This window comes from Episyrphus balteatus, chromosome 2 (assembly GCF_945859705.1).
Source record: "Episyrphus balteatus chromosome 2, idEpiBalt1.1, whole genome shotgun sequence".
NCBI lineage: Eukaryota > Metazoa > Arthropoda > Insecta > Diptera > Syrphidae > Episyrphus > Episyrphus balteatus.
In genome coordinates, this window is record NC_079135.1 from 117,306,316 (window position 1) to 117,320,215 (window position 13,900).

General features: G+C 30.0%; 1 protein-coding gene across 1 annotated transcript in view; it reads left to right on the forward strand.

The window, feature by feature from the left end:
* Positions 1 to 13,371, forward strand: part of LOC129912349 (carbonic anhydrase-related protein 10) — an 80,693-nt gene extending 67,322 nt beyond the window's left edge. The window contains exons 5-8 of the mRNA XM_055990568.1: positions 5,200 to 5,362; positions 6,309 to 6,463; positions 12,862 to 12,993; positions 13,127 to 13,371. Of these exons, the coding sequence (XP_055846543.1) occupies positions 5,200 to 5,362; positions 6,309 to 6,463; positions 12,862 to 12,993; positions 13,127 to 13,216 (540 nt within the window). The 3' untranslated portion in view covers positions 13,217 to 13,371. The remainder of the gene's footprint in view (positions 1 to 5,199; positions 5,363 to 6,308; positions 6,464 to 12,861; positions 12,994 to 13,126) is intronic.
* The last annotated feature ends 529 nt before the right edge of the window (positions 13,372 to 13,900 follow it).

Consider the following 13,900-nt stretch of genomic DNA (forward strand, 5'->3'; position numbering starts at 1 on the left):
CAATATATATAGCATATATATACACAAATATAATTCAAAAAGTGTGCATAACTAGTATCAATTTTTTCTTCCAATCAACTTACTTTTATTTGTAAAGATGGTACACGCTGGCGTATGCGTAATTTTTTTTTTTTTTTTAATAGAAAACAGTAAATATAAATTTATCGGTACCTGCCACATGATCAAAATACGAACGTATGTTTTTTTTTAAACGGCTCGAATGACTTTAATAAAAAATAAAATGCACGACTGAGTCCCATGAAATTCCAATTATGTTAAAAGTATACATGAAGAATGTTGTATGTTATAGAAATTTTAAAAACCGGGTATGCCAATAAAATTATATATCAACAAGCATTTTAAAACAAAGGCTAAATAAAATGTATTTATCCGTTAAAAAAAAATTATTTTTCAAAAAAGTTGAAATCTTTTTTTTTAATCTAAAACTTATTTTTTTTTTTGAAAATTGTTTTTTATTTCAAAACATTTTTTTACAACTATTTTCTTTGAAGTTGGTTATAACTCGTTTACGAGAAAGTCATTCATCAAGAAAGCGTTTTTATGGCAGGAACTCTCAATAACAATTTACAACCATGTGATCAAACTATGTAATGTTTTCATCCAAAATAATGTATTGTATGTATGGTAAAAGCATCGAAAATTTCACTTTCTGTCAGAGTGTATGTAGAAATTTAGCTGATCAAAGAATTTTCATTGGTATTTTATGTTCTAATGACCCCACGTATTTTTTTTTTTTTTTTCATTTTGTGGATTAACTTAAAGAGAGCTTAAACCAAAACTATTCTGTTAATCTACTTTCACAAAAACTTTCACCTAAAATCTTCCTAAACATAATAATTTTCCCCAAGTGTGTCCTCTCGTTTTCAAGTAAAATTTTGAAACATCAACAAACGACAAACTTCAAATAATAAGGAGCTTGAAACAATGTCACAATAAATCCTTTTTGGGTATTAACAAATTTTGTTAGTATATGTGAAAGCAAGGTGGAAAACTCATTATTATTGCATAATAGTCATCATCTGAAGTATGACTTATGAAAATATAGCAGCTTTTTGTTCGACCACATTCTAACATGAGTTTCTTCCTCTTAAAGTCTCAAAAGTTTCAAACTTTCTAAATCCATTTTTCTTTCATTGTTTGGTTTTTGGGTTCCTTGGCTGTATTTTCTGTCTTGTTCTATTTTTGGTTGTTTCTTCATAATATTTTCGAGGCTAAATAGAATGTACGTACGAAACTTGTTAAACATGACCACATTCAAATTATTATTGTTTTGAGAAATATTTTGTTTTGTCAGCTGTTTTAGTAGAAGAAGACACCTCTCAAAATACAAGGGGGGATGAGAAAAGGAAGATGACACACTTTAAGATGGAAAATACTTTTGAAGTGGCTTCATTATGTTGTTTTCTTTCTTTTTTTTTTTGGCCTGGTTAGGTCATCACCTGCTCTCTCTTTTTGGCAATTTCAAAAACTCACATCATCATCGTCTTCGTTTCGTTCCAAAGACAGACTCTGCTGGAAAATGTTCATCTTCAAAAAAATAATATGTCCTCGTTTTGTGAAGATAAATTTACTTTTTGTGTGTGAAAGAGTCTTTTGAAAGGCATATAATCGCCTTAGGAAACCACAGACAAAGAGACAAATGTAAACTTAAATGTTTTAATAAAACTCTTCTTCATACTCTCACTCTCTTTTTTCTGGTTTTCTCTATATTTAGATTTTATAGAGTTTTCTTAAATACTTTTGAGATTGTTTTTAATAGCTTCTATCTGACCAAAGTGATTTAAATTAAGTTGGTTAAGCCTGCAAGCATTTAAAACTGGAAAATCAATATTGAATAACCAAAGAACAAAGTTTAGATTTTGAGTAACTAGGTTGGGAGAGGGTAAATTGATTGTATTGTTGTTCTATTTGCATATAAGACAACAATTGCCTTAGGCACGTAAATTGATGTATGTACGTTGTTCCTATAGCATCAGCAAAAACTGGTACAAATATAGACTTTAGAGACAAAATGCTAATTAAAACACAATATATATCAATAAGAAGACAGAATCTTTCAATCAATCTATTTTAAGCCTGGAGAGCCTGAGGAAACTTGACCTGTAGGTAGATATTGAAAGGTAATCTCTTTATTTAAAAATTTTTGAAAGAGATTTTTAACTCTAATGCACTTATATATTTTTTTGTTATAAAATATACCTTTTTACAGGATTTTGAAATCATTATTTCAAGAAAAAGTTATTTGTTTATAATGTCAAGTGCTTATTTAACTAAATTTAAGAATATTTTCAACTTTAAAACTTTAAAATAAAATAAATGACGAACCTTAAGTGTTTTTTAGTTATTTTTTTATATGCAAAAAGTAGGTGTTTTTTAAACTTTATTTGACGTGATAACGTCTTATAAATCGATGAACCATGGCAGCCACCACAAAAAAATGACGCCATTTTCTAACGTTACACTCTCGCACTTTCGCAGTGCGGAAAAAAATTTCAATTCAAAATTAAAAATAAACTATTAGAGATGCAAAAATCTTCTATAGCTTATTTGAAAGACAACACAGAGAAAAATATGACCCGCTAAAAACTAACAGATTGCCATATTGTTTTACCGTCCATACATTTCATAAGGAAATCTTATTAAAATCAACGATTAATAAGGTTTTTTTAAGGAGATTTCTTATTATTTTTATAGAGAAAATCTTATTAAAATTTGACTGAAAAGTTGATTTTTTTTGCAACTTAGCAGTAGAACAAAAATCGCGATCAATATTTTCATGGCAGGTTGGTTCAGGTGGTAAGGTGGGCGACTAAAGATTTGAAGTCTCCAGTTCGATTCCCAGCCTGGTCATCTTTTTTTTTATTTTTTTGCAGATTTTAAAACAATAAGGAAAACCCGATTGTTTTAATAAGGTTTCCTTCTTGGATGAAAACCATAGAGAAATCTTATTGTTTTTGTTCTATTTTATGTGGTCTATTTTTCTCTGTGAATAACCTAAGTCTTAATAAAAATGAAGGACTTTTAAAAATTCCGTCATTTAATAGGGTAAACAGGAGTAAAACGGAAAGATGAAATTTGGGCTAAAATCTAAACGCAAAGTCGTAGAGAATTGCTATAGATAGATGAGATTAATTTAAGAATAACTGCATTTAAGACAAAATTCTAAAAAAATCTTGAAACAAAGCTATAACGTTTTGTTTGAACGTTGTACACGTGTTGGCGCTATGACAAAATGATGATTTTGGGTAGAGGAAATTTTTTTTTGATAATTCTAAAGATGCCAGGTGAAAGATGAGAGAAAAAAAATTAGGCGTTTGATACGGATTTTTTCCAACATTCTGCGTTTCGAAATATGAATTTTTGAAAAACGCCTTGTTTTTAGGGGTATTTTTGGGTAATTTTTGATTTTTAGCTTTTTTTTTTTTGAAAGTTCAAAAAATCTCAAACTTATAGGACATGTAGGTTTTGGCCTTTTGCAAAAACTTGGAATCGTTTAGTGAGTTTTGACTGAATAACGGAAGAAACAAGTTTTAAAAAAACACGTTGTTTGACAGTTTTTAACCGATTTTCATCGTTTTTTGTTTCAATTATTTTCGTAAACACAATTTTGAGATAACGGTAAAATTAAATTTTAGCATTCAACAAGTTATAACTTTTGACCAAGAGCAGATAGAAATTTTATTAAACATTTATGAGCATCCTGATACAATTACCTTTCATTTGGTATATCACACATAACGGTAGACTAACTACAAGCTACACAATGTTAAATCAAGAAACTTGCGAAAAACCTCAAAACACCAGTAAAGATCAGCCACCAGTGTGAGAAGTACCGAAATCTCAGTCTGGAAATTCGACATGGTTGACTTTAAAAAATTCTAACTTCTCTTGTAGGCATCTTTGAAATGAGATTGGTACGTGATATGAAAGGTGAAATAATAAGCTTTCACATGATATATATTTTTTTATAGGTTGTCAAACAAAAAAAATTGATTCCATAGTATGAGAACATAAAAATAAATGTTTTTTTTGCTTTTATTAATGAAAATTGTTCGAGTTCAAAAAATTCTTGCTCTTTTTGTAGATGTCTCATAGACCTGATGGATATATATATTTTGAGCTAAGACAATAAGTTTTCAGATGGTATAAAATAGGTTGTTAGGGAAAAAAAATGGAATTAATGACGTGAGAAGATAAAAATTCATGTTTTCTTTGCTTTTTTTGATGAAAATGATTGTTTTCAATAAATTATTTTTATACTTTTTGTGCATTGTAAAAATTTAAAAATGGTTTTATTCTTAAGAAAAAATACTTGGCTTTTAAAATGCATAATTTTTTTTTGTGAGCTTTTAAAATAAAAAAAAAATTAATATAATTAGAAAATATAAAAGGTATTTTTGTTTTTAGCTTTTTCTTGTAAATTATGATTGTTTGAAAAAAGTAAACGCTTCAATTGACTCATTTTAAACAAAAGCATACAACCTGTTTTCTGTAGACGTTATCACGTAAAATCATAGTCCGTAAACCGGCTTTACAGACAACCTCTTTTTTTTAATTTTTATCGTGTCGTAATGCCATGTCTTATTGTTTGCCCGTTATTACTGATACCGCAAGAAAAAATAAAAATTATCAAATCATGTTGTGTGTCTGGTTGGAGATTTATCTGTATATTTTATTATTTTGAAAATGGTTGTGTGAATAAAAAAAAAAATTTAAGGTAAAATTTAATAATGCTAACATCAATTTAAATTGTATTTTAAAAATTTTTGAATTTTAGAAATTTTTCATTCTTAAAAAATTAAGTTCAAAATAGCGGACACATAAAAAAACGATAAAATTTTTATAATTTATTTGTTAGTTTTTTAAGCTTTAAAATAACAACGATTTCAAAAAAGAATTAATTAAAACCCTTTTTATACAAGAAATCAAATGGCTTTGGGTGTAAATCATTTAAAAGTATTCAAGTTATTATAAAAACAAGTTTTATACCTACATTTTTAACATGTCTTTTGAAATTGTTTACAAAATCGAACTAGTCCTCAAATTTTTAAAGGTTTTTATTAAAATTAGGTATGAATTTTTGTAACTACTAGGTATATCAGAAATGTTGTTTTAACATTTTTAATTTTAAAAGTTTCTACTTTTGTTCTTATTTCAAAAAATTCTTTTTCATTTCAGATCCAAATCTATGGATTCAACAAAGAACTGTACCACAATATGTCCGAGGCACAACACAAATCACAAGGTATCGTTGGCCTGTCACTGATGGTTCAAATAGGTGAAACTCCAAATCCTGAGCTTAGAATTATAACAAGTACTTTTAACAAGGTGCTTTTTAGAGGTAAGTTATCCTTATTTTTTCTCTCAAATTATCATTACTTTTCCTTCTTCATATCATGTCCTTTTTATTCAAATTTTGAGTACAATCTACCTTTCGTTTTTTTTTTTTTTTAACCTGCTGTTACATTAAACTGCTTTATTTCCTCTCTACTCTACTCAATAAGGTAAATGTATTTCTACCCAAAACACATACCTTTTACCCTAGTTTTGTAAAGGTGTTGTATCTACTACTTATATTGCCTATGATATAGAAGATTTCAAGAAACGAAGAAGCAAAAAAAAAAATGAAGAAAAATCCTTAATTTAGGTAACAGTTGTATTAGATGGCTTTACCACACGTTCCTTGTCTACATCCGCTGTTATTACCAAAACTATACGAAGTGTTTCTTCCTTTGGATTCCACCTTTTTAAACAGATAAATTGTTTTTTGTTTTCCTTTTTTTTTTATTTCTTAGAGTAAGACTTTTGCTGAGATATGAACTTTGAGAAAAAGTTGTGCAAGAGTGTTTCTTTAACCGGAAAGAAGCTATACTACCGATTTGAGTTGTTGGTTTGATGAAGAAAGAAAGCCAATCATAAAAGACTTAGGAAAGGAGAAGAAAAAAAAAAGTTCCTTTTCCTGACATTTTTCCTTTCGTGTTTCTTCAAGAATTCCTGTTGTTTGTACACAAGGAAGCCTTAACTATACTTGACAGGAGGAATTGGTTTCATTTTATTTTTGTTTTCCGGTTTATTGTGGTGAAAATTTCTGTTTACAGAAACACTTTCGGAGTATTTCGTGATTCAATAGAGACTGCAATATTTTTGATACTTTAAATTCGCCATTTTATTAAAAGACTTGTTAAGGTGTTTTTCAGCTAAAGGGAATATTTTTATTTTTTTTTTTTATTTTTACGTTTGAAATTGATTAACTCAAACTTACTCATAAAGTCTTTTCTTATTTTCAGGATTCTCAACACCAATTAGACACATTTCAATACGCTCTCTGCTGCCAAACACAGATCATTTCATAACCTATGAAGGATCAACAACACATCCTGGTTGCTGGGAGAGTACAGTGTGGATAATTGTTAATAAACCAATTTACATAACAAAACAGGAGGTAATCTTAAATAAATATTCGTATAATTAAAATGTTTAAATATTTAAATACACACAATTACGAATAGCAAATAAATTTTTTTTTGTTCAATTTAAAATAAACAAATTAAATGTTCGATTCTGAAAATTTCATTAATTTAATATTTAAATTGGTATTATGTATTATTATTTATTTTTTTTTTTTTATATTTTTCATTGATTGTTTGTTAAACACATTGAAACCTATTCATATACTAAAATTAAGAAACACAATAATTCATATTTTCAATAATTTTTTGTTTGCAAATTTATTCATTAACAAAAAAGTGTCAATAATAATTAAAATCGCTTAAAATTTTAAACGGGGGATTTCGTAGATTTTAGGAATTTATTTAAAGAGTGTTAATAATTTGAACATCAAATCAAGTAATTTGAAGGATTAATTACGTAAAGTTGTTTTTTTTTTTTTTTTAATTAAATTAAAAATATTAAATATGTATTTATACATACATTTGTAATGCATTTCTGTATACTGTATAGAGGGTGAATTACAGTTTAAATTGTTGTAACACATGTTATCACAAACAACAACAAATATGAAATCAAAACTTGGAAAAGCTTCTGCTTCTGCTTTTACAAAGTTGAATCTTAGTCAAATAACGGTTCAACCTCACACAAAATCTTGGTTAAGACATTCTCTCAAACCTCATTCTTATTATCAAACGATGCATTTTGACATTTCTTAGTAGAGTTAGGTACACTTGGGCGTATGCGTACTTTTTTGAGGAATCGAGAGCTAAAATAAATATATATAAAATTGTAGCATGATGAACGAGTTCTAGTAACTATTATTTATTTAAGTTTTAAATCAAATAATTTCAATCAATAGTTTTTGAAATATGTAATCGATTTCAAAATTAAAATTTGGAAAAAAAAGTTAAAAAAATTATATTTAATAAATTTTTTTGTAAAGGCTGTAGATTTCAATAAAAAATTTTCTAATAAAATAAACTGCCTAGATTGATTTTTAATCAAACCCTGAAAACCATAAATGTTCCTATGCTAGTTTTTGAGAAGAAATTTTATTGCACGTGATTTAATGATGTTATTATAAAGGGGGGGTTTAGTTCCTTTTTTTTGGCGGAGGGGACCAGGCAAAATACTTTTAATTAAAATGCCTATTGACATAGCGACTTTACATACCCTAAGCGAAGCAACGAAGTTCCTGAGCAGGTTCAAATCCTGAGAACCTGCGAAGTGGGCAAGCAAGGTAGTTTTTAGATAATAATACCTATTGACATTGGCGCCTGGCTGGCGAGGTATCTAGTGTTTTTTCTTGGAGGTACACAAAGCTCTCAACTAACTTACATTTTTAATGGTGGCAAATTAAAAGTCTGATAAATATGTAGTTTTCGTATTTTTCAATTTTCTCAAAATCTATAATTCATAAAACCATAAGTTTTTCAATGTTTGATCAGCAGTTTTCAAAGTTCAAAGTCTTAAGAAAAATAGTATTCAGTGCGTTTTTCAGCTTTTTAAGCTTATTTCACAATTTTTTACTTTGAATTCGATTCTTTCTAAAACTATTGATTATATGTTTATAGAATTAAACCAAAATTTTTTGATGAGGTTCTTGTCTACATTAAACAACGTTGTCAAAAAGGTATAAATCATTTTTCTAGGACCGCAGGGGTTTAGTCAGGACATGCATGTTTTAATTTTAATAAAACATGCTTGCTTTAATAAACCTAAAAAAACATACATGCCCTGACTTTACCCCTGGTCTTAGAAAAATGGTTTACACCTTTTTGAAAACGTTGTTTAATGTAGACAAGCTCCTCATTAAAAAAAAAATTTGATTTAAGTCTATATCTAAAAAAATGGCCTCATAAGTCAACACATACCTATTTCAAATGAGAAAAAACTTTAACCCTCTTGGGGTGCCATCTAGTGTCAAAATAAAAATCTGAAAAAATTAGGGTATTTTTTGTTATTATTTAGAAACAGATTTTCCACTTAGAAACTTGATTCTCGAAAAAAAACCTAAATAACGAACGCCCTAGTGATTATATTACTTTAAGACCTTTAGTTAGAGGGAAAGTTTTGGATTCAAAAATTTAACATTAGAGGAGGTACATGAAAAACAAAATAAAAAATCATGTATACCATAAACTACTTCGAATAAATATATTGACAAGAATCAAACCGCAAAAAAAAAATAAACAATGAAGGGCAAATGCATGAAAACATTAGACGAATAATTGATATAAAAAAAAATACTTTCATGTCAAGAAATATTAAGCAATGAATACTCTTGAAAAAATATGATCCATTCAAAAGAGTCTTTTAACTAAACTTTTTTTTGTATTTAATAATATTTTTTAATAAAAACAAATAAACTAAATTTTTTTCATGAAAAAAAAAAAACAGGCAATAGTTGGTTAAACATTATATTTAAACCAAAGCCTAAAATTGGCTCATACAATTTTAATTTAAAAAAAAGAGTGTGTGTACATGTACACGCGACTGAAGTTATACTTCTCATTCAGTAAATGTAAATGAATTTCATTTCTTCTTCTTCCTTTTTCTCGGCGCTGTTATGATCTCGATGTCGAGGGGATCATAACCTTCCCACGTTACTGCTTCACACTAGTGATCCGCCTGTGGGGTTCGCCGGGTTGACCTCAGAAATCGGCGGCAAGCCTCCCGGTTTTGTATTGTTCCGTTTCTGAGGCCAACTGAATGCTGGTGTTTTTGCATTTGCTTGTACCAGGAGTTTTTAGGCCTACCTCTCTTTTTATTTCGTGTTGGAACGTTATATGATATTGCTTTTTTGACGGGGTTCTCAGGATCTCTCCTTTGAACATGGCAATACCAACTGAGTCGGTCGTGTTCAATTTTTTGGGAGATGGTATTTTTAACATGAAGGCTTCCTCGGATCTTTGTACTTCTAATTCTATCAAGCTTTGTTACTCCTGCTGTCATGCGAAGCATCTTCATCTTCATCATCTTCATCATAAATGAATTTCATTTGACATTTTTAATTTCTATTATTAAATTAATTAATCCACACTTCGTTTTTTTACATTTTTATCAAGTGAACAATAAATTAATTCTTTCATCCTCCTTGCGTCCATGTAGTTTTCAATTTATTCTGTGAAATTTACTCAGGTTGTGCGGTTCAAAACGTACGGTATATGGTTAACGAAAGTAAATGAATTGCGCATAAAATGTGCGATATGGTCATTTTATGAGAATTGTGTGTGCTTCAGCACTAGTAGTAGCAAAATGGAACTTGCAGGGTTGCTACAAAGCTCAAAAGTTAGCTGAGCTCAGCTCACAGCTCAGCTCAAATTTTGAGCTATGTACCATAGCTCAGCTCATTTGAGCTGAGCTGAAAGTGAGCTGAGCTGAAGGTTGAGCTGAGCTGTTGGGTGAGCTGAGCTATTGGGTGAGCTAAGGTAAAGTGAGCTGAGCTGAGCTGTGATGGGTGAGAGGATACATTGATTTTTATTTGGAAAGTATAATGAAATATGAAGATATTTTAAACTTTTATAAAACACTATAGCTTAAGATGTTTGGTTCTAGTTATTAATGGAATTATTTTAACACATGGATATTTTTATAAATAAAACAGATAATTTTTCATGATCTTTTCTCTTGGTTTTTTTAATAGTTAATATATTTCTATTTTTTTAGTAAAATGTTTAATTTTTTATCATAAAAAAAAAATCCGGTACAATCCGGTTTTTGACTTTTTTTCAAAATTCCGAGAAAATCGCGTTTGAAAGTTGGGGCAAATTTTTCGAAAAATCCCCCAATCTTTGAACGCTCCTGGAAGCTAAACCGCTTGAGAGCAATTTTTGGGAGTGATGCCAAATGATAGCTTGTGTCATGGGCCTACGCTTTGCACATTGTCAGATTTTTAAAAAATCGCCTTCCATGTTAAACCGCCACATCATGCTTATTTTTTCAGAATCGTGCCTATTTTTTTTTAACTTTTAAGTTCTCCCGGTTTGACAACGCGTGGACCTACAGGGATGGGAGTTGTACCCAAATGTAGGTTAGAGTCCCCGCTACCTTTTGGCATCAAAAATTTTATTTTCATTTTCTTCAAAATTCCGCGATATAGGCGTTGAAACGCTTTGATCTAGAGACAGGGGAGTGGTGCCATATGAAAGCTTATATTCTCAGCTACCCGATAGTGGTATAATCCGGTTTTTCGATTTTTTTTCAAAATTCCGAGAAAATCGCGTTTGAAAGTTGGGGTAAAATTTTTTTTCGAAAAATCCCCGAATCTTTGAACGCTCCTGGAAGCTAAGCTGCTTGAGAGCAATTTTTGGGAGTGATGCCAAATGATAGCTTGTGTCATGGGCCTACGCTTTGCACATTGTCAGATTTTTAAAAAATCGCCTTCCATGTTAAACCGCCACATCATGCCTATTTTTTCAGAATCGTGCCTATTTTTTTTTTACTTTTAAGTTCTCCCGGTTTGAGAACGCGTGGACCTACAGGCATGAGAGTTGTACTCAAATGTAGGTTAGAGTCCCCGCTACCTTTAGGCATCAAAAAATTTGTTTTCATTTTCTTCAAAATTCCGAGATATAGGCGTTGAAACGCTTTGATCTAGAGACAGGGGAGTGGTGCCATATGAAAGCTTATATTCTCAGCTACCCGATAGTGGTATAATCCAGTTTTTCGATTTTTTTTCAAAATTCCGAGAAAATCGTGTTTGAAAGTTGGGGTAAAAATTTTTTTTCGAAAAATCCCCGAATCTTTGAACGCTCCTGGAAGCTAAACCGCTTGAGAGCAATTTTTGGGAGTGATGCCAAATGATAGCTTGTGTCATGGGCCTACGCTTTGCACATTGTCAGATTTTTAAAAAATCGCCTTCCATGTTAAACCGCCACATCATGCCTATTTTTTCAGAATCGTGCCTATTTTTTTTTTTACTTTTAAGTTCTCCCGGTTTGAGAACGCGTGGACCTACAGGCATGAGAGTTGTACTCAAATGTAGGTTAGAGTCCCCGCTACCTTTAGGCATCAAAAAATTTTTTTTCATTTTCTTCAAAATTCCGAGATATAGGCGTTGAAACGCTTTGATCTAGAGACAGGGGAGTGGTGCCATATGAAAGCTTATATTCTCAGCTACCCGATAGTGGTATAATCCGGTTTTTCGATTTTTTTTCAAAATTCCGAGAAAATCGCGTTTGAAAGTTGGGGTAAAATTTTTTTTCGAAAAATCCCCGAATCTTTGAACGCTCCTGGAAGCTAAACCGCTTGAGAGCAATTTTTGGGAGTGATGCCAAATGATAGCTTGTGTCATGGGCCTACGCTTTGCACATTGTCAGATGTTTAAAAAATCGCCTTCCATGTTAAACCGCCACATCATTCCTATTTTTTCAGAATCGTGCCTATTTTTTTTTTTACTTTTAAGTTCTCCCGGTTTGAGAACGCGTGGACCTACAGGGATGGGAGTTGTACCCAAATGTAGGTTAGAGTCCCCGCTACCTTTTGGCATCAAAAATTTTTTTTTTTCATTTTCTTCAAAATTCCGAGATATAGGCGTTGGAAGTTGGGGCGCTCACTTTCAGCTCAGCTCAAATGAGCTAAGCTATGGTACCTAGGGAGCTGAGCTAAAATGTGAGCTTTTTGCAACTCTGGCAACTTGCCACATGGAAATTACAACATGCAACTTGCCACATGCAACTTGCCACACGCAACTTGCCACATACAACTTGCCACATGCAACTTGCCACATGCAACTTGAAACATAGAACTTGCCACATGCAACTTGCCACATTACCCATGTAACTTGCAACGTGTTGTGTGTTTTATGTTTGCCGTACTGCGGCGTACTGCATTTTTAAATACTTAAGTACTGCCTACTATAAAGGTGAAACGACAGCCCTGCTACCCAGGGTGATCGCGTCATAATCCCTTTGACATTCTTGTCAAAAAGTAAATTTTCATACCCACCCTCCCATAAGAAGTATAACTTCAAAAATATGTATTTACTGTGGCACATAAGATTCTAGTTTTGAAATAAAACAAGCATGTATTTTTTGACACGTACTGTTATTAGGGGTACCTATTCTAGAACCGTTTTTTTTTTGTATGGAATTTCTCGTAAACCATTTAAAAATTAATAAAAAATTTTCAAAAAAAATCAATTTTGGATTTTTAAAAAAATAATTCATTTTTTTTTAAATTAAAATTAAACAGATCTAATTTTTGTGTAGTTGTAATTTTGTTCAAATATTATGTGGACTAATAAATTCTTCAGAACGGTATACCTTTTTTTTTTTTGAAAAATGTTGCTGTCATAATTTTTTTTAACGACTCAAAAAGCTCTATTAAAATTCAAAGAAGTTGATTAAGCAACTATTAAACTATTTTTTTTTTGTTTTTTCATTTCAGTTGTATCAGCTTAGGCGACTAATGCAAGGATCTGAGAATACACCAAAAGCTCCATTAGGCAATAATGCGAGACCGGTGCAGGGGTTACACCATAGAACAATAAGAACTAATATAGATTTTAAGAAATCAAAGGTAAGTCTAAATGTTTATTCCACAGGCATTTAAAAATATTATTACCTTTTTTTTAAGTTTTAAGTAAAATATAAATACGAGTATGTTAAAAAAAATTTATTTCAATGATTTCTTTTTTTTTTTTATTTCAAAGCAAAATCAAAATTCGTGCCCATCGATGTACAAGGATATGTATTATCGGGCGAATCGATGGTCGCCAGATAGTGGACTGATGATTCGTTGACCCAACGCTTTATATGATTTCGGCTCTGTTTTGAGTGCAATTAATCTATAGATCCTAGAAGAAATCCTTATATAAAAAAATATAATTCCAATAAGTTTAATTATATTTATTTAATAAGTTTTTTTTTTAATTAATTCTAAAATTAAAAAGAAAAAATTAACGACCCCTATGTGTATGTGTAAACTATTAGATATTTTTGTTATATAAAAAAAAAAAAAAAAAACAATATAAAAATATAAATAAATTATAGGTACATTATAAAAAATAACAGTAAAAATAAAGAAGAAATATAAAAATAAGCCGTTAACTGGAGGGTGGACAATAACTACACTATAAAACAAAAATAATTTATAGTAAAATAATTATAAATATATTTAAAATTAGAAAACAAAAAAATTAAAACAAAACACAATATTGCATAACCAAACAAAAAAGTATACATACTTAATTATAATCTAAAATAGTTGCTACTGCTACATAAAATAAAATAACAACAAAAACCCACAAAAAATACAAAAATAAAAAATGCTATACAAACAATAAAAAAAATATGGTGAATGTAACTTCCTATACAACCGATGAAAAACTCGAACAACTGCAAAATAAAACAAAAAAATATATAAATATTTATTTATTATAAACAAAAGGCAAATTAAAATTGAATTACGTAAAAATAAAACACCT